Below are 19,907 nucleotides of genomic sequence, written 5' to 3' on the forward strand. Positions count from 1 at the left end.
CCAAATATAATCAATTAAGATGACTGTTAAATGCTGTAGAGCCGAGTAATTAGCATTTCGTTGGGATAGGGATCTTTTAATTTCGTGTTACAAAAATTTTGCTTCGTTTTATTTATACAGAGTGATCCATTTCGACGTTCCCTACTTTTCGAAAGAAAAAACACAGAAACTTCTAATTTAATGGGGAATGTTTATTATTATTCGAAAGAACATTCTTTGGTATTTAGTTTTTGAATTTTATTTCTTTCAAATGTTGGCCGCGGCTACGTCTCAGATGATCCATCCCTTGAGTGTAATTTTCGATGGCTCGTTCGAGCATTTTGATTTGTATCTGGCGAATGAGATGCGTGCTGTTTTGCTCTAAGGCCTGAATCGAAGCGGGATTGTCCACAAAGACATATCCTCACAGGAAAAAGTCTAACGATGTGATATCACACGATCTTGGGGGCCAATCGACCGGCCCAAAACATGTAATTATCTGCTCACCGAAGTGTTTTTTCTATGAATCCATTGGTTGATACGATGTATGGGAAGTGGCGTCGTCTTGTTAAAACCAAATGTCGCCGAGATCACGAGTTTCAATTTCAGGCATCAAATAATCGGTTATCATGGCGCGATAACGGTCGCCGTTGACTGTTACGTTCTCATCGGCATCATTTTGAAAAAAAAAAAAATATAGACCGATGATTCCACCGGCCCACAAACCACATCAAACCGTGGATAAAATGACAGCGCTTGAATCTCTTAAGGCTGCTCTTCGTCCCAAATTTGGCTCGACGTTTTCGAGCTTCTTGGAACTTTTCAAGATCTCATAGAGCGACGCGATGTCGCTTGGGAAGATCGGTCAGCTTCAGTTCTTCCACTAGATTTAGCATAAGAACTTACAACAGACTCACAGCTGAAGTCGCAAATAAAAGAATAAGAAAATCCCTACTTCAGAAACACCATAAACACATAAAAGTCCATTACTCAGTCCCTTCATTCGATACATTGAGCTCTCTGACTTTTTCCTGTTCTCAAAACTCTTAAAGGAAATAAGGGCGGTTCTCGTCTGAAAAAATTCTTTAATATTGCCCCAAAAATTACTTTATTAGTGTCAATGAAGAGCTGTGTTGAAAACCATGATATTGACCGGAAAAGCAAGAGTCCTGCCTGTTGACGACAATAATAAATATTTGTATTAAAAAAGCATAAAGCAAGACCAGAAAGTTAAAATAGAAACAGAAGAGTCAAAATAGTGGATTTTGCTTGCTCAACCTGCCACGTAGAAGGGGAAGAGTTATCATATCCGCTGTTCCATAGTACAAGCATGTCTACCTGATAAATTTTACTCAGTCCATTTAAATTGCTGGCGGAAATGAATCGATAAAATTTTTTTTGTAGATTGAAATTCCGTTAAAAATTTTCCAGAAGTCTTTTGGGGAGTCAACCTTATCACGAACAGAAGAACTGATAACGATAGTTGCGTGGCTCAAATCATTCAGTGAAATTGGTGAAGTCATCGAGAACATGTCTCTTGCGAGTCATCCATCCACCATCCAATGACGAAGCGTTTAAATGCCAGCCGCGTACCAAAAATCTGATTCTGTCGATGTCGAGAAGAGGTCGCAAAATAAATGTTTGAGGACGCAGTTGAGGATCTTACTTTCATCAAACAATACTTTAGAGGTTTTGTAGAAATTTATAAAACAATAAATAAATCGATTTTTTGAAATTAAAAAAAAACAGAAAAAATGTTTTTTTTCGGCAAAATCAATTTATTTTATTCCAAATAGTCGCCTTCTGCGATAAATCGATGTTTTGAAGATGTTCAATTCCATTTCTATGAATTTCAATGATGATTTCGGCTGATTTTTGATGAATTCACGCACAGTTTCGATGGAATTTCCGGTGATCACGGATTTTGATTGGCACGCGTGTTGATCGTTATTTATGTCCTCACGACCACTTTGAAAACGTTGAAACTACTCGTGCACTCTGCTACGGGATAGCCAATCATCGCCATAAACTGGTTTCATCAATTGAAACGTTTCGGTAAAAGTTTTGCCAATTTAAAAAATAACTTAAGTTGGCTCTTTGTTCGAAACACATTTTCGCACCGATAACACAAACACACTGACACTTAAAACGCAATAACTTCACTTCCAATCAATGAAATGTCATGAAATTCTCACTGGACAATCGATAAATATAGCAGATTTTAACGCACCTGTCGACATAGAGATGGTGCCACCAGAGGGCGCTAGATTCCAAAAGTCCTGTTTAGTTTGGAAAGCACCTAGTGGTTTCCATACAAACTAAACGGTCAAAAACAAGTTCCTGTACGAACAACTTTTTTATTTGACGTCAAATCTTCACGAAATTTAACATTAATTATCGTATAGCTGTCATACAAACTGAAACATCAGAATCAAGTTCTTGTATGAAAACATAAGTATTTATCTGTGAAGGGTATGCTTGCTTCAGTGCAACATTTTTTTTTGTTTTTCTTTTAAGTTAAAATATTAATTTACAAGTATATCGAACCAAAAAAACTTTTGAAGAAAAAACCATTTTTTTTTTAAATCAAAAATTTTATTCTCATGAATACATCGCCATACATTGTCATAAACCACGCCCGGCAGATAAAACCTTTATTTAAACTTGTGCCATTTTTTTTTAATTTTTTATTATATTTTTGCTACATTCAAAATGCTTTGACGGCCAACAACAATGCAAAGCGTTTCTGTATAAAATCATCGTCACCACAAAACAATTTCGCATTTAACAAAAAACACAACAAATTACGATAAAAATAAAATAAATGTTCGCATAAAAAAGTAGTAGCCAAAAGTTTTCAGAACTCTCATAGCGCAACAATTTTCGTTTCTGTTATATGAGTTATCATATATACCGTTATATTATAGTTCTGTAGTACATATGTACGTATGTATGTATATTTTCAAATTAAATTTAATGTTTTTTATCTCGATTTATTTGCAGTGCCGCCATTCAGGCAATCGCCGCGTATTTGGACGCGTTCCAAAAAATCGCAGACGCAGCAACAAATTCAAGAGGTAAGTTCAAATCCCCAACGCACATAAAGATCAACACAAAAAACAACCACACACACATATACATATGTACATAGACAGAGGCAAGTGTAAAATTGTTGTATAAGAAATTAGCGGCAAATAGCACGAAAGTTGTGTGCTACTTCTCGTGCATGAAAGCTGCCAACGCCACCACTCACACATACACATACAAGCACTTGCTCACATATGTTGCTTTCTATTACGCAACAATGTTGCATGGCGTGTCCAACCGCGATACATGTTGCGGCATCATGCTGTTTATTGCCAGAATCGCAAATAAACACCGCTAAGCTATTGACCACTCGCCGCGCTGCTCGCCGCTTGCCTCTTGACCACTCACAGTTACTTGTAGTATTTATTTGTTGCATTCAACATACTGGTATTTATTTTCTTAGTGGCAAGCTGTTGAACTTTAATGTGAAGAAATCTCGTAGTTCCAAGAAACCATTATTCCGATACTGGATTCATTGTCAACATCTCAGATGTGCGTTTTTTACACCCGGGCACAATTTGCTGCCCAAAGGTCGTCTAGTTTTATTTATGTAAATGTGGTTAGTAATCGAATTGGGTATATTATAACAGGTCAATTGAAAAGTCCCAGGACTACCATAGTAAAATACATTTTTTTTAATCAGAATTATTTTTTTAAATTCAACATAGTTCTCCTCAAGGGTAATACACAGTTTATAGCGACCCTCCAGCTTTTCGATGCCATTTTTGTTAGAATTTGTCCTTCGCTTCAAAGTAGGTAGCGCTCAGTTTCGGCGATCACCATTTCATACGGCGAAAATTTCTTCCCAGCCAGCATTCTTTTGAGATCAAAGAACAGGTAATAGTTGCTAGAGGCCAGATCTGGAGAATATGATGGATGCGAAAGCAATTCAAAGTCCAATTCATGGATTTTTGCCATCATTTTCACTGATTTGTGAAACGGTGCATTGCCTTGGTGGAATATCACTTTCCTTTTCTTCAAATGCGGTCATTTTTCGCCCATTTCGTCCTTCAAATGCACCAATAACGCTATGTAATAGTCGCTGTTGATATTTATTATTTTTTCAAGGTGGTCTATAAAAATTATTCCATGCGCAGCCCAAAATACAGACACCATAACCTTGACATCAGACTGTTGCTTTTTTCCACGTTTTAGAGCTGGTTCATCGTGTGCAGTTCACTTGGTTGACTATCGATGTGACTTCGGATTGAAATGATGGAGCTATGTTTCATTCATTCTCACATATCGACGCAAAAACTCTGGTTTATCACGTTTGAACAGTTCCAAACACTGCTCCGAACCATTGATCGTTGTTTTTGGTCAAAAGTCAGCTCGCGCGGTACCCCTTCCCTATTTCATACGCAAGTATTCGTGAGTGATATTATGTACACATTCAGTTGTTACATTTAGAGTGCCTGCTATCTCGAACAACTTCACTTTACAGTCGTCCAAAATTATTTTTTGGACTTGTTTGATTAATGATTTCGTCGGTAAAATCCTCTCTTGGACGTCCAGTGCGTTCACCGTCTTCGGTCCTTGTTGGTTGATTTTTCTGAAGCAATGTCCGGAAACTCGTGATTAAGCCAAGTTTTTGCTTCAACTGTATTTGTTTCCTTCAAAAAGTAATATTTTATCAACATTGCTCTTTATCCATTTTTCATAACAACAAAAGATGGTTGAATTATTAAATAAGTATCGACTAAGGTATTTTAATCTTCTATCGCCACATCCCTTATCAGGCAATCCGCCATTTCATTAACCTTTGTTCTTTGTGTTAAACAATCATACTTTCCTCATGAAGTAATGTTCAGAGAGTCCTTCATAAAACTCCCAGTTAGAAATGGTAAGAGACCAAAACGTCTTATACCTAAAATTAGGTAAACCGTTAAGTAAATGAGACCGTTCCGAAATAACAGTTTTTAATAACACCGAAGAGTTCTAACGGGTGATCCAATTAGAGGTACTTTTTTCAATAGCCTTTTTTTGACAGATCACGCGAAAGTCGTGGCAAGGTGTCATGTTATTTTTGTTCAGTATAGTTTGACATTTTATCATGGAAAGACTTACGCCTGAACAACGTTTACAAATCACGCTTCACTCAACTAATGGTCAAAACAATCGGCCTACTGAGAGTACTACCCATTTTAAGACCTAGCATTTATTATTGGACCGAATAGGCGACGTCCAGCATGCAGTGAAAAAAATATAGCAACCGTAGCTAAGAGTGTACACAAAGACCGGGGAGAGTCGATTCGGCGTCGTTGGCAGCAACTCGGACTGACGTATGGAACGACTTGGAGCATTTTACATCGAGATTTTAAATTGGAAGCGTACAAAATACAGCTTGAGAAAGAACTGAAGAATAGTTTCAAGAAGATCCGACGTCTTCGAGCCAAATTTTGTTCAGCGATAAGGCCCATTTCTGGCTCAATGAGTATGTAAACAAGCGGAATTGCAGCATTCGGAATGAAGAGCAACCTGAAGAGATTCAAAAGCTGCCACTTCATCTTTGTGGGTCGGTGGGATCATCGTCATCGTATTCAAATCGCGTTTTAACAAAACGGCGCCACTTTCCACACATCGCATCAATCAATGGATTTGTTGAGAGAGCACTTCGGTAAGCAGATAATTTTACGTTTTGGCCCGGCCGATTGGGCACCGAGATCGTGTGATATCACACCGTTATATACCAAAGAACTAATTGCAAGCTATCTTTTCTCAATTCAACTTTTTTCAAAGTCAAACGGCCTTTATTATAAGGTGTACTTATAATATATCACTTCGTGCAAATTTATATTTATTTCATTTTTCGATTTTATACACATTTTCTTTACAGCTGCCCGAGCGTATTTATTCCAACTAAAAAACAAAAATGTATCATCTATTTGTGGGCGGCTCTACATCTCTATTCTATATAGATTACATAAGAAAGCATCTATTATACCAATACACCGAAAGCAAATGCATAGTCTTTAAAAAATATAGTGGGTTTAGCTGGTTCAGTCGATTTTCACAACGTTAGATATTTTTTTTAACATACTGGATTCCTATAACTTACTTACGACCGCAGAAAACCGAAAGCATAAACGAAAGACCCCCATGAAAAATTTCTTCAAAGTCAAACTATTCACTTGGCCCTTAAAATGTGTGTGTAAACGTAAGTTGACCCCTTCGGCAGACTTTATGCATTCTCTCCAGTGGGTAAATGCGTATTTTGTATGTAATTAAATTTCACTAAAGAGCCTCTACTGGTCTTACTGGTTGCCAGCCTGCTATATTTGCATTACAATTGTCCTTGTGCTCTTAATTATGTTAAATTCTCACATAAAGTCCATAAAGACGACAGAACTACCCTTCATGGCATTCATCGGTAAGCGTAAAATGCTAAAAGCTTAAATATCGTCAACTCGTCAAGAAATTTGTGGCGAACCCTTCGGATATTACTTACCACCCGTCTGCGCAATGAAAATGTAACAAATATTACAAAATATCATAAAACCGACTCTCCTCATTGTTCGTTCGTGTATAATAGTGTATACTCGTATAACATTTACATATACATATATAAAATTATGTAAAGTTTACATTTTCAAAAGCAAAATATTCTCCCTTTTTGCGTATATCATAAACCAAAGGTATCCTTTTCACAAAGGGTGGATATTTTTTTCCATCTAAACTGTTGGAGACGCACTTGAACGTGGGTCAAGTTGGTTGATGCTACGATATTATTTGTCAAAGTGTTAATTGACCTACGGTTTGTCTGTGAAAGCTTTTCTTTTCTGCTGCTGTCGGAAGCGTTCTAAATACATTTCACTCTAACTGAACAGGCGAGGTCTTACAAATCAAATGCTTATCAGCCATTTTATATATTTTTCACTTTAATATAGAAATCTGCGAATAGCTGCAGCAACTTATGGTTATTTTTTTTTTTGTTTTAGTTTCCACAATGCCATACGAACAATTTTTACACCCTGATAGGGTATACTAAGTTTGCCACGGTGCTTGTAAGACCCGAAAGAAAGAGTCAGAGATCTCATAAAGTAACAGGCTTTTCAATAAGCGCACTACAGAAATTTTTCTAAATAAATCGATTTGTACTATCAATGAAATTCTTTATTTCTGTGCAAGTACATTCGATGCTATTATGTATGGAACGCGATTTCTTTTGCTTGGCCACCACGGGCATGCTTGCAGAAGTCCTGACGTTGAACCCAATTTTCGACGGTTTTCAAGCATACATCGGCATAATAATGCTGCAATTCGATTCCCATTCACAATAACGGGCCGGTCTTGATCATCACGGAAGAAGTACGGCCAAAATGACGCCGCCGGCCTATAAACCGCATCAAACCGTAATTTTTTCGGGATGCAATGGTGACTCATGGAGTACGTGTGGATTGCTGCCTGACCAATAACGCATATTTTGCTTATTGATGAAAGCCATTCAGCCATAAATGAGCCTCATCGTTGAAGTTGATTTTTCGATGAAAAATCCGGATTATTTTACATACGACGTTTCGGGTGGTCAAGGGGCTCCAGTTCTTGCGTCATTTAGATCTTGTAAGGATGTAGGCCAAGATCCTTTTGTAAAATTCGCCACAACGACGTCACAGACTGATTTGTGTCTTCCTCAATTAGTGCGTCAGCGGCAGCAATATTCTCGACACTACGTGCACTTCTTTGTCTCACTAGCACGGGAACATTTTGTATTGTGCCTGTGGATTTAAATTTTTTCTCTAGACGCTCAATTATTGATCTGTCAGGATGATTATGACGACCAAAAATTGGATGTAGGGCTGTTAAAGTTGAGGACCACTGTCTCCGAATGATGAAATGGCAAAACTTACTGAAGAGAAATGTCGAAAGGGCGGAAGAAATGACATGGTTTGCTGTGCCTTTTGGTCTACTTCTGTAGCTATTGGAAAAACGAATCTTCAGCTGTTATCATCGTCCATGCCTCTGCACCATATAGCAGGGCGGGAATAATGTGTGACTTATCGAGTTTGGTCGAGAGAGGACTTTACTTCGCAATTGCCTACTTAGTCCGAAGTAGGACCTGTTGGCAAGAGTTATTCTGCGTTGGATTTCAAGGCTGACTGTCATCCGAGGTTGTTGTGTCCTTCTCATTGGTAGTGTTTTTTACGTGGCGGGTTCCAAATCCAGCGCACAACCCTGAGGAGTGGATGTTTCGCCTTCTCTCTTTAGCTCGCCTTCACACAAAGGCGATAAGGATACTTGATCTAAGGCTGGAAGTAGTGAGCTGCTTTATCCAAATGTAAAATAATAGTTTCTGGCCACTCCCAAGTGAATATCAATCAGAGAACTTTCCTCACTTGCTTGAACTGTACCTGTATACATATGTAAGTGTATATTGATTCAGTTTCTGCAGGTAAATGTCTGCAAAGGAATAATCAAACTCTGTAGTGTATCAGTTATCATGGACTCTTCTCGATTTTTACCACAGAATTTGTTGTTGTTGTAACCCCATAATGCAAAATAGTTAAAAAAATAATCTAATATTGCAAGAACTCGATAATTCTGGACTTATTGTTCGTCGGTTCCGAATTTGGTTATGTTTTGTCTATAATTTCTCTTGGAATTTTAACAAGTTTAGTTAGTTTTTACCACGGTTCGGCTCTAAGTAAAACTTGGAAATCTTTCAAAGTAACTCCAGTTCAATCCGATTACAACGAATTGATCACCCAGATTTTGGTCTTCTTAAATCTTTTGAAAGGTATTGGAAGTTTTCACCTCGGTTCTTCTCAAAGTAAGACCTGGAGAATCTTTTAAAGTAATTACTTTGCAATATGTTCGAGTCAAGTCCAATCCGAATGCAACGATTCGACCAGCAATAATTTCTACTTCGAACCGTTAACCCAGCACTTGGTTTCCTCAAAACTTTTGAAAATTAGATTTCGCCGAAGTTCTGCTCAAAGTAAGACTTAGATTATCTTTTGAAGTTATTTTTCCTTAGGAAGTTCAAACAGCAAACAGGGACAACACTCGTTAATTAATTTATCGATTGAAGTAATTGTTATTCCTTTCACCACAACGACTTCCACTGGAATACTTCTTTTGATAATTTCTAAATTTATGTATCATAAATGTGTATGTAAATTGCATCAGCCGGTTCAGTGCTGTCACATATTTTCTATTTCCTGCCGCAATTGTTGCGTTTGGCGTGTAATCGTCTCCGTCACAATCGCTGTCGGTCTCGCCAATAGCCAGCAGCGTTTGCATTTCGCTAGCCTACAGTCTCTTGTCACACCCCGCCAGAAATGCATGCCACCATCGTTCCGCACCGAGTGTCGGTCGTATTTTATTTTTATACCCTGCACAGGGTATATTAAGTTTGTCACGAAGTTTGTAACACCCAGAAGGAAGCGTTGGAGACCCTATAAAGTATATATATATAAATGATCAGTATGTTGAGCTGAGTCGATTTAGCTATGTCCGTCTGTCTGTCTGTCCGTCCGTCCATCTGTATATATATAGTTTTTAAGATACCGTTTTGAAATTTTGCAAACGTCATTTTCTCTTCAAGAAGCTGCTCATTTGTCGGATCTGCCGATATCGGACCACTATAACATATAGCTGCCATACAAACTGAACGATCGAAATCAAGTTCTTGTATGGAAAGCTTTCACATTTGACAATGTATCTTCACAAAAGTTGGCACAGGTTATTTTCTAAGACAACTATGTAATCTCCGAAAAAATTGTTCAGATCGGATTACTATAGCATATAGCTTCCATATAAACTGAACACATAGTTACTAAAAGAAATGCCCCTGTGAAGGGTATATTAACTTCGGTGCAGCCGAAGTTAACGTTTTTTCTTGTTATTTGTCCACTCAGTTGCAAGCGCGCAACGGTGCAATGCTGTTGGCGTCACCACCGTCATCGTCATCGTTAAATGGGGGCACTTGCAACGGTAAATGCAATACCAACAACAACAACTAGCACACAATTGCAATGACATTATCCACCGCTGTTGCTGTTGTTGTTGCTGTTGCTGCTAGTGCCAACTGTTGTGACGTGGTGCGGCAGTGGCAAGCGCAATATCGGCCCGGCGCACATAGACCGGTTTTTGGCCGAATGTGGCATGCACCAGCTTACTGCGTTAAGCGTCGTTGCAAAATAAAACTCAAATAAAGCACACACCTTTTTGGTCTATCTCATTTCGTATGCTCTTTGTTGTTGTTTTTTGCTGAACAGTTGGGCGTAATATTGCTTACTTATGCACAAGTTGCACGCGTTTGTGCAGCATTAATGTTGCAACCAAACAAAATATGTACGAATACGCCTAGACAGTGTGGCGTGGCGGTGCTGCAGCCATACTTTAAATGTTTGTAGTTATTGTTGTGCAGACTCTTTCGACTGCAAGTTGGTTTTTGTGACTGTGTAACATAATTTAACATTTTGTTTAAGAACTGCAATGGAATAAAGTTTGTGAAGAACGACGAAAATGGTTGAACTTGAAAAATTTCTATTTTCTCGTGAGTTTTCCTTCTCTCCATCCAATAATTAAATATTCATATTTTATATACATATGTATGTACATATACCGGTGAAAGAGGACGACATCTGTGCGTACATATTTATGTTATATTCATTCTTATTGCCAGCGTCTGAATTCAGCCTCACATCCATCAATCATCTTTCAAATCTCCACTTTGGCCAGCAAGCTCCCAAATCTACATACTTAGATACATCCATCTCACATAGTTGTAACCGGTTAGTCCAGTTGCATACAATATTTGCATATAAATGTTGTACAGAGTGGTGCTTTGCTTATCATCTTTTGCTTGCAACTTCGTGAGAGTAAGGATATAACGGAAAGTATGTCAATATTTTATTACTCAGCATTTTCCCCAGTTGCAACCAGTCATGTATTAATTGCTCTGCTCTACTTCCGGCCTTCAGTTTCTTGATTGGGCACTTCCGCTGCGTGAATGCAGCATTTTTTTATATCAAACCATTATAGATACATATATGTATATACATACACACATACATAAAAATACATATGGTTTTAAATTCATCGCTTGAAGATTCTGCGATATTCTTGGATGTATAAAGCTGATATATAACAATGTTGAACCAATTAATAACAACTTTTATTCATTAGAGAAACTGTTCTTAATAAATGGATATGGTTTTTGTCACATCGATATCATGACAAAGTCGCCGATTTCGGTTGAAATAGTAAACAGATATATAATGAAACAAATAAGGAAGAGCTAAGTTGGGATGTAACCGAACATGTCTTATTCTTGCAACTTGCAAGGATCAAAGACGGGGAAATACCTTCTTATTTATCTTCTTTGTTGCCGTTGACACCGCTTACGCGGTTTTAGCTGAGCACAAAATTCCTATTGTCACTCGATAGAAGAGACTGTAGGAACATGATGGGACTACTAACTGGTCACTGTCTGGTGTCGACACACGCCCGCAATATGGGGCTGACAGAACGAGAAGACTGCAGGAAATGTCTAAAGAAGGCCACCAGGGAAATAATGACGCGTCTCTTGTGCACTTGACCCGCATTGACAAGACTACGCTGTAAGCATCTGGGGTCCCCACGGTACGATACACTGGAGGATGTATCGATAGTGAGGCCGTAGTCTGTTAAAATTCGCGTCAAGCGCAGGCATCTTATAGGATGACTACTGCTTATGGACTTAGCAACTGAACTCCATCTGGTAAAGCAAAGGAGCAAAACTGGTCTATGAGTGGCGTATTGGCCTACCAGATTAACTTAATCTAACCTGAGTTTCCAACAGCGCGCCAGTCGTTCTTCCTTTTCGCTGTTTGGCGACAATTGGAGATTCCAGGTGTAAGCAGGTCCTTCTCCACTTGGCCTTTCCAACGGAGTGGAGGTCTTTCTCTTCCTCTGCATCCCCCGGTGTGTACTGCGTCGAATACTTTCAGAGCTGGAGTGTTTTCATCCATCCGGACAACATGGCCTAGCCAGCGCAGCTATTGTCTTTTAATTCGCTGAACTATGTCAATGTCGTCGTATATCTCGTACAGCTCATCGTTCCATCGAATGCGATATTCACCGTGGCCAATGCGCAAAGGACCATAAATCTTTCGCAGAATTTTTCTCTCGAAAACTCGTAACGTCGACTCATCGATTGTTGTCATCGCCCAAGCCTCTGCACCCTACAGCAGGACGGGAATTATGAGCGACTTATAGAGTTTAGCTTTTGTTCGTCCAGAGAGGACTTTATCTCTATGTTGCCTACTCAATCCAAAGTAGTACCAGTTGGCAAGAGTTGTTCTGCGTTGAATGTCGAAGTTGACGTTGTTGTTTGGTGTTAATGCTGATTCCAAGATAGGCGAAGCTATCTACGACTTCGAAGTTATGACTGTCGTGGGAGTCAAGTCGCTAGAGGGACAACTGTTTGTTTGATGACAGAAGATATTTCGTCTTGACCTCGTTCACTACCCGACCCATTTGCTTCGCTTCTTTATCCATTCTGCAGAAAGCAGAACTAACGGCGTGGTTGTTGAGGCCTGTACACTCTTATTGAAGATGGTACCTTCTCTGTTTAGTTCTGCAGCTCGAATTATTTTCTCCAAAAGAAGAAGACACACGAAAGGAATTCGCCTTGTCTGAAACTTCGTTTGGAATCGAATCTCTCGGAGAGGTCCTTCCCGAAACTGATGGAGCTTTTGGTACTGCTCAACGTCAATAACATCCATATTAGTTTTGCGGGAATACCAAAACTCAGACGTAGCGGTATAGAGGCAGCATCTTCTCGTGCAGTCAAAAGCAGCTTCGAAATCCACAGATACAGTATACTACTATACTGTATACTACTATACTGTATCTGTCAGAATACCAAAATTAGGCTCCTGACTAACAGAGTCACTAAATTACTATTGAGACAATTAGAGACATGAGACAATCGTCTCAAGCAGAATACCGATATAAGAGTTATTTGCTTAAAAATACGTGGACGGAATGATATGTACTTAGCGCACAAAAGAAGTACGAACATTTTGGAAAAACTCCAAAAAAGGTGGTCGTAACCTCTCCAGCTGTTACGAATCGATTCTTATGATTGCGCTTGTTGTCCGGAGTGAACAAACACGTCACCTATTTGCGTAACTTCCTGTATTTAGAGATGCTTACTGTCTCAGCTCTCTCGCGTAACTTCAATCGCCGATTTGTTAAGGAGAGATCGTGGACTTTTGTCGCGTTATCCTCGTTTGTAGCCGTTTTTGCAGTAACTGGGCATGGCTCATAAAAAATCGAGGGATAATCAAGTTGACATTAGTGAAACAAATTTTTGACGGTCGTCGTACGACGAATCACCGCATACACACAAGCGCTCTGTGATTTCACTGTGAGATTTTCTGCGTTTTTTCGAAAACCCGCGGAAACTCTCGCTTCCATATCCGATCAAAACAAAACTACGAATCCGATTCGGATGAAACCGATAGTCGTCATCTGCCAGATTATACCACACTGCTGTAAATTTTTTTACTAGAAAAGATTCATAGACATACTATACCATAATATCTCCCCGCTTGTGCTGAAAAAATTGAAAAATGCAAAGATTGCACATCTTGATTTTTATCAAAACGTTTAAACATAATCTCTTTTCACACTTGTAGGAGCTTCCAAAGAAATCGGCACCGCTTTGACGCGGGTCTGTCTACGCCACAAAGCAGTCGAATCACGTCTGAAGACTTTCACAACAGCAATAATGGACTGCCTTGTACAGCCATTGCAAGTAAGTGCCAACTTTAGCCCTCTTTTCTCAATATCCGAGATATTTATTAATTACACCACTTTCTACGCAGGAAAAACTAGAAGACTGGAAGCGCACAGTGATCACCATCGACAAGGAACATGCCAAAGAGTATAAGCGCTGTCGCACCGAACTGAAAAAGCGATCCAGCGACACGTTACGACTGCAGAAGAAAGCACGTAAAGGTCAATCGGATACTATACAGTCGCTTATGGACTCGCATAAGCAGGATGTGACATTGCGACGCGCCGAATTGGAGGAGGTGGAAAAGAAATCTTTGCGTTCGGCTATGATCGAGGAGCGTTTACGATACTGTACGTTTGTACATATGCTGCAGCCAGTGGTGAAGGAAGAGTGCGAAGTCATGTCGGAGCTGGGGCATTTGCAGGTAAGTGATAGGGCAAAGCACAAGCATGTTACTTTGATATTAACTGAGTTATGTGTTTTTTTGTTCTCCAGGAAGCAATGGATTCAATCGCCCTCGTTACGAAAGAGCCCAGCGTGCTGCCACAAGCATCTGAGGAACTTATACATGACACCAAAGCCACAATGTCGCTATATCCCGAATCGCCGGGTGGCGGTTCGAGCTCACAAGGTGGTTGCTCGAATTCGCTGGGCTCACGCAAAAGTTCCGTTTGTTCTATTAGCTCCATGAACAGCAGTGGCTCAAGCAACTCACCGGGACATCATCACTATCCACGTTCGCTATCGCAGGTGAGTGTTGGTCGGCTGGCTAAGCTTCGAGTGTGAACTTTGTGTGCAGCTCTGCTTGAAGTCAATGTGGTGTGCTTCAGGCCTTTAAGCAAATAATTTTTATGCTTCATATGTCAAATGTTATATAATTTTTAATTACTTGTTATTTTGGCGCATTATTTGTTTATTTTATGTTGTGTGTTTCTTTTTTTTTCATACTCATCTTATTTATAGTTAATTTCGCCTGCAATACGCTTGAAACCTGGTGAATCCAGTGATAGTGGCTTTTGCTCATCGCCAGCGCTAACCACACAGGTTTTTATTATTTTCTTAATATTATTAAAATTAATTTCTAAATTTCTTAAGTCATGCTTTTGTTGTAATATATATTGTTATTGACATTTTAATACCATGAATAGGGTATATAGTTTGTAACACCCAGTAGTAAACGTTGAAGTATATATGTATATATGTATGTATAACAACATGACGAGCTGCGTCAGTTTAATCATGTCCGCTCGTCCGTCTATTCATCTGTCTGTATATACGCGAACGACTAGTTTAGTTTTTGAGATACTCGGAAGGTGATCATTTATCGGAACCGCCATTATCGGATCAGTATATCTGTCATTACAACTGAAAAATATCAGTCCTTATATGGAAAATTTTTTTATTTGCCGAGATATTTTACCGACATTTTGCTCAACTTATTGCTTAAGACAACGTTTTAACCTTTGAAGGAATGGTTTAGATCGGACCATCACAGCATATAGCTGCCATACAAACTGATCGAATCAAATCCAATCTCTGTACTTTTTTATTTGACAATATAGCTTCACGAAATTTGACATGGTTTATTATCCTAGACAACAATTCAATCTCCGAAAAAATGGTTTAGATCGGACCACCACAGCATTTAGCTGTCATACAAACAAACCGATCAAAATCAAATTCTTGTCTGGAATATTTTTTTTAATATTTGTATTTGTGAAGGCTATTTAGTTTCTTTTTTTTTTCTTGTAAGCTATAAATTTTGAATTCAAATTGTTTTGTACGTTTTCCTTTGTTTACACTAACGTAACTTTCCCTTGTAAGGCTACTAATGCCACTAGTCAATCACATGCTGTTTCCACTTGGCCACCACATTCCCAAGATGCCGTGCCAGTGTTGCCACCTGCCTCCGATCGTCCACACACAATCTCAACTGCCTACGAGAAGGGACATCAGCGGCCACCACTTACCGTTTACACGTTCCAGAATCCGGAGACCATACTGGAGGGTAGCGGCGGCAGCGGCAGCGGCAGCATACCAGGTACGCCAAACGGCACCAGTGGCGGTGCTGGATCCGGCGCTAATACACCATCTACACAAAAGTCGCCAGCCGGTGCATTGAGTCGCCCACCGTTGCCAGTGGTAGGTTACTATATATATTTTTATATACACTAATAACTACATATTTATGTATATGTATGTCAATTTTCTTTTTTTTTCTCTGTGTTTGTATTTGCGGTATATAAATCTTGTTGTTAAATTTAATTGTATTATTATACTATGACATCAGAAACCAACACGTGTGGTAAGTTTAGGTTGCACTTTTCTTCCAATTTAAATTCCTAAACGAAACCACTATTCGATTTTCATCATTCTCAGTCCAATCAGTAAAAATATATAGTTATGTATATATGTATATGTCGTATAGCTTGCATGTGCAGATTCGCTAGCCCATTTAAGTCTGCCCAAAAAGTATTCCTCTTAAGATCATGTTATGTATATAAAGATTTTTTTGTGTTAAAGAAGCATTCAACCGATCGATATTGAAATTTTATTTTGTCTAAGTTAATTGTTGTTGATAAATTATATAGGAGTTGATGACCGAGTTGAAATTCAATTCAATGGCCATGCCTCTTCGGACTCGAAGAAGTGCACGAGCTCTTTTAGCCGGTAATTTACACTGCACCCTTCGGCCGTGTTACCCGATGGCTGCGCAAAATACCAAAAGACTGCGCACCACTTACTTTCACGGATGAGGAGGTTGAGAGTGCAACAATTGACAAGGCATAATTGTCCAAATCCATTGGCCCTAATGGAATTGAGCTGCCTCACCAAGGGAGTAAGCTACCTCACCAAGGTCCTCAACCTGTCCCTGACCACTCTTCATATATCCGATGCGGGAAACCCGCGAACAAAGGGAAGTCCTATCGTCCGTTAACTCTCCTTTACCCAGTAGTGAAGACACTTGAGGTCTTGCCTCTCCCGACCTTCACACACAACTTTAACCTAGCAAACCTCCAGCATAGCTCCCGAAAAGCGCACAGTAACACCCGTAATTGTTTAACTTCTACATCTCGTATGCTGACGATTGCACGATAATGACGTCGTACAAGGGAATCGATGGCATGTGCTCAAAAGAAAACGGCCTTTCTCGCTTCTTCGCTGCACGGAACTTAACACTCTACCTAAATCCACGGCGACCATATTCACAAACTGGACGAAGGAGTATAGACTTGACCCTAATATTGCAGTCGATGGCGTTAAGATTCCGACTGTCAATAACCCTAAGATTTTAACAGAGCCTCAACAAAACCTACAAGTTGTTAGCCGGCAGCACATGGGGAAAGGACAAAGAAACTTTGTTGGCAACTTGCAAGGCAATCGGTCGGCCGGCCCTTAACTACACCGCACCAATATGGTCGCCTGGATACAGTGAAACACAGACGAGGATGTTCCAAACTTGTCAGAGCACTGCACTTCAAACTACGACATAGTGTGGCCCGTATGCTCTCCTGCTTTCACAGAAGTTATCCCTTCAGTTACCTGATTGGAGCGGAACCGCCTCCTAGGAGCATCAAGATGACCTTCATCTACAATACGTTGAGGCCATAAAACAATACGCTGACAAGACTTCGGACGCAACTTACTTCCGACAAGCACTGACCGCCATTAACAGCGGAACCAATAACTTTTTCACCGACTCCCTCCCAGTGAATGGCGTACATGGAGTCAAACCAGCACCCATTGCAGACGAAGAACTCGAGTTGTCGCGAGGAACAATAGTGACCTTTGCGTAGCTTCGTTCTGGATACTGTAGCAGGTTAAAATCCTACTTATTCAGAATAGACATATCAAACACATGTAATGAGTCCCCGCATTATACTAGCCACCCCTTTGTATGCCCTATTATCCCTTCACATCTGACACCCTTCTCCCATTGGTCCGCCCCCGTCGAAACAGCACGTTTCTCGGGCCTACCAATGGCAACTTATCTAATCCTTACCAGTCTGGCGGGGATTAGGTACCCATTACAAGAACAACATAAACAGTTTTTACGAAGGCAGTTCTCGTGATAATCTTTGATCTGATCCTCCACTGACTGTTACATATATAAATTTTACTATCGATCTGTTGATATGCTCAACTCATCCTTCAAAAATCCCCTTAATTTCATTTAATTTTCACTCACTAATTAACTCAATCGTTTTTTACAGCGCTGCTCTTCGTTGGAACGACCACTTTCGGCCAACAATAATCGCAGCACCAACAATCTCTTACAGCGTCAATGCCCCTCACCAATACCGGCGCACATAACAAAAGGTGAGTAAACGCATTTCCACCACACTTCGAGAGCGTCTCGACGAGTGCTCATTGTGTCTCTCTAATTTGTCTACCGTCAATGTCTTTGCTAATTACCCGAGTTAGACGAGTTTACTAATTTACCCTGTTTTTGTGCTCTCTATTCCCTTCTCTTATGCCTAACATATCCTATGTACAAAAAATAATGAAACACACATACATACACACACGCTACGCCGCCACCGCCCAACGCACGCTCGCTCGCTCGCTTTCAATGTGCTGAATAAAAAACAAAAACAAAAAAAAAACACAATAAATGAATTAACAAAATGCTGCAAGCAGAGCTATCAGCGCATCATGCACAACAACAACACATGCAGCAGCAGCAGCAGCAGCAACAGCAACTGCAACAACATCTGCAGACAACATCCCCGCCGCCCACTTACGTCAATATGTCTGAGTTGGCCAACATGGCGGCAGCAAAAATTACTAACCAACAACAACAACAGCAGCAACAACGGCCAGTCGCCAATCTGCAACAACAACACTCGATCGACTCTATATCCTCACAGTTTTCCAACGATTCGACTGCATCGGGCAATCAGCAGTCACAACAACAGCAATCGCAGCACCAATCAGGTGTTATGGTCAGCGGCAGCAAAACACGTTCACATTCCGTTTCCTCTTCGTCTGCCTCCTCGAACACACCCTCCCTGCATTCGCATCCCTCCATAGAATCCGGCACGATAGCCACACCACTTGTTGGCCAAACACCGACACCGTCGAGTGGCAGCTCAACACCACAAAACCACTATTCACCACTGCTGACCAATTCACCGTCATCCACGGCGGCTGGTACACCAAGTGGCGGCAGCGTGACGAGCGGCATGTTGAGCGGTTTCGTATACAATGTCAATTCACCAACGCCACCACAAAGTGGCACCGCTTCAGTCGATAGTGATGTGCTGAAGATCACCGAAACCGATGCAGCCGGTCAACAACCCACCATTGTACCCGCACACGAAACAAATACACAGCAACAACAAACAAGTAATACTACCAATAACAATGCTATGAATAATGCTACATGCATAGAGTCCCAAACCACACCCACCGAAACGTCCGAACAAACTTATACAAATGCCACCGATTCAACTGCGACAGCAAACGATACAGAATCCCCAACTATTGTAGAGAATGATGAACGTTCACGCGCCTCAGTGCTGCAGAAAGCCTCGATGTTCGAGAAACAGGCGGCAGCCGCAGCCGCAGCTGCTTCCACCGCTGCGGTCACACCGGGACGCTCCACGGTCGAGGCCATATATGGTACGCGCCGGACTCCGGATGAGGTTTATCGCGCGGCAAACACCAGCGCCGCTGGCAATCATTATCAACAGCCGTTGCCACAGCAACAGCAACAACAACAGCAGCAGCAGCAGCACGTGGAGCAGCAAGAAGTGGGTGAGTAGGCATATGGCGTGTTTGAGCTTACCGAGCGTCTGTTTCTGGGCGCAAACGAACATGAATTACTCTCACTGTTTGTACTCGTAAACACCACCTCAAGTGTACTCGTGCCTTCCAGCCAACCAGCACTACACCACATGCAACTTTGATTATGTCCCCCGCCCCCCTTTTAGCGCAATCAAGCACTTTTGTTTATACAATTTGCAATGCCATGCAAAGTCTCACCACCCAACCCTCAACTACATTTGTATTAATCACCACCTGTTTTGTCAAATTTATTTATTATTTATTTGTCCCGTGTGCACAAGGGTTAAGCTTGGAGGTCGAATAGTGGAAAGTCGTAGTTGTA

General features: G+C 40.5%; 1 protein-coding gene across 12 annotated transcripts in view; it reads left to right on the top strand.

Moving 5' to 3' along the window:
- LOC120772320 (serine-rich adhesin for platelets) overlaps window positions 1-19,907 on the top strand; it is a 132,649-nt gene that overhangs the window by 81,361 nt on the left and 31,381 nt on the right. For 9 of the 12 annotated variants that reach the window (XM_040100838.1, XM_040100843.1, XM_040100846.1 and 6 more), the window contains exons 3-11: window positions 2,983-3,056; window positions 13,695-13,813; window positions 13,884-14,219; window positions 14,291-14,545; window positions 14,759-14,839; window positions 15,620-15,937; window positions 16,086-16,100; window positions 18,010-18,115; window positions 18,437-19,555. In XM_040100838.1, the coding sequence (XP_039956772.1) occupies window positions 2,983-3,056; window positions 13,695-13,813; window positions 13,884-14,219; window positions 14,291-14,545; window positions 14,759-14,839; window positions 15,620-15,937; window positions 16,086-16,100; window positions 18,010-18,115; window positions 18,437-19,555 (2,423 nt within the window). The remainder of the gene's footprint in view (window positions 1-2,982; window positions 3,057-13,694; window positions 13,814-13,883; window positions 14,220-14,290; window positions 14,546-14,758; window positions 14,840-15,619; window positions 15,938-16,085; window positions 16,101-18,009; window positions 18,116-18,436; window positions 19,556-19,907) is intronic. The other 3 variants (XM_040100848.1, XM_040100842.1, XM_040100849.1) reach the window with 3 other exon arrangements.

This window comes from Bactrocera tryoni, chromosome 3 (assembly GCF_016617805.1).
Source record: "Bactrocera tryoni isolate S06 chromosome 3, CSIRO_BtryS06_freeze2, whole genome shotgun sequence".
Classification (NCBI taxonomy): domain Eukaryota; kingdom Metazoa; phylum Arthropoda; class Insecta; order Diptera; family Tephritidae; genus Bactrocera; species Bactrocera tryoni.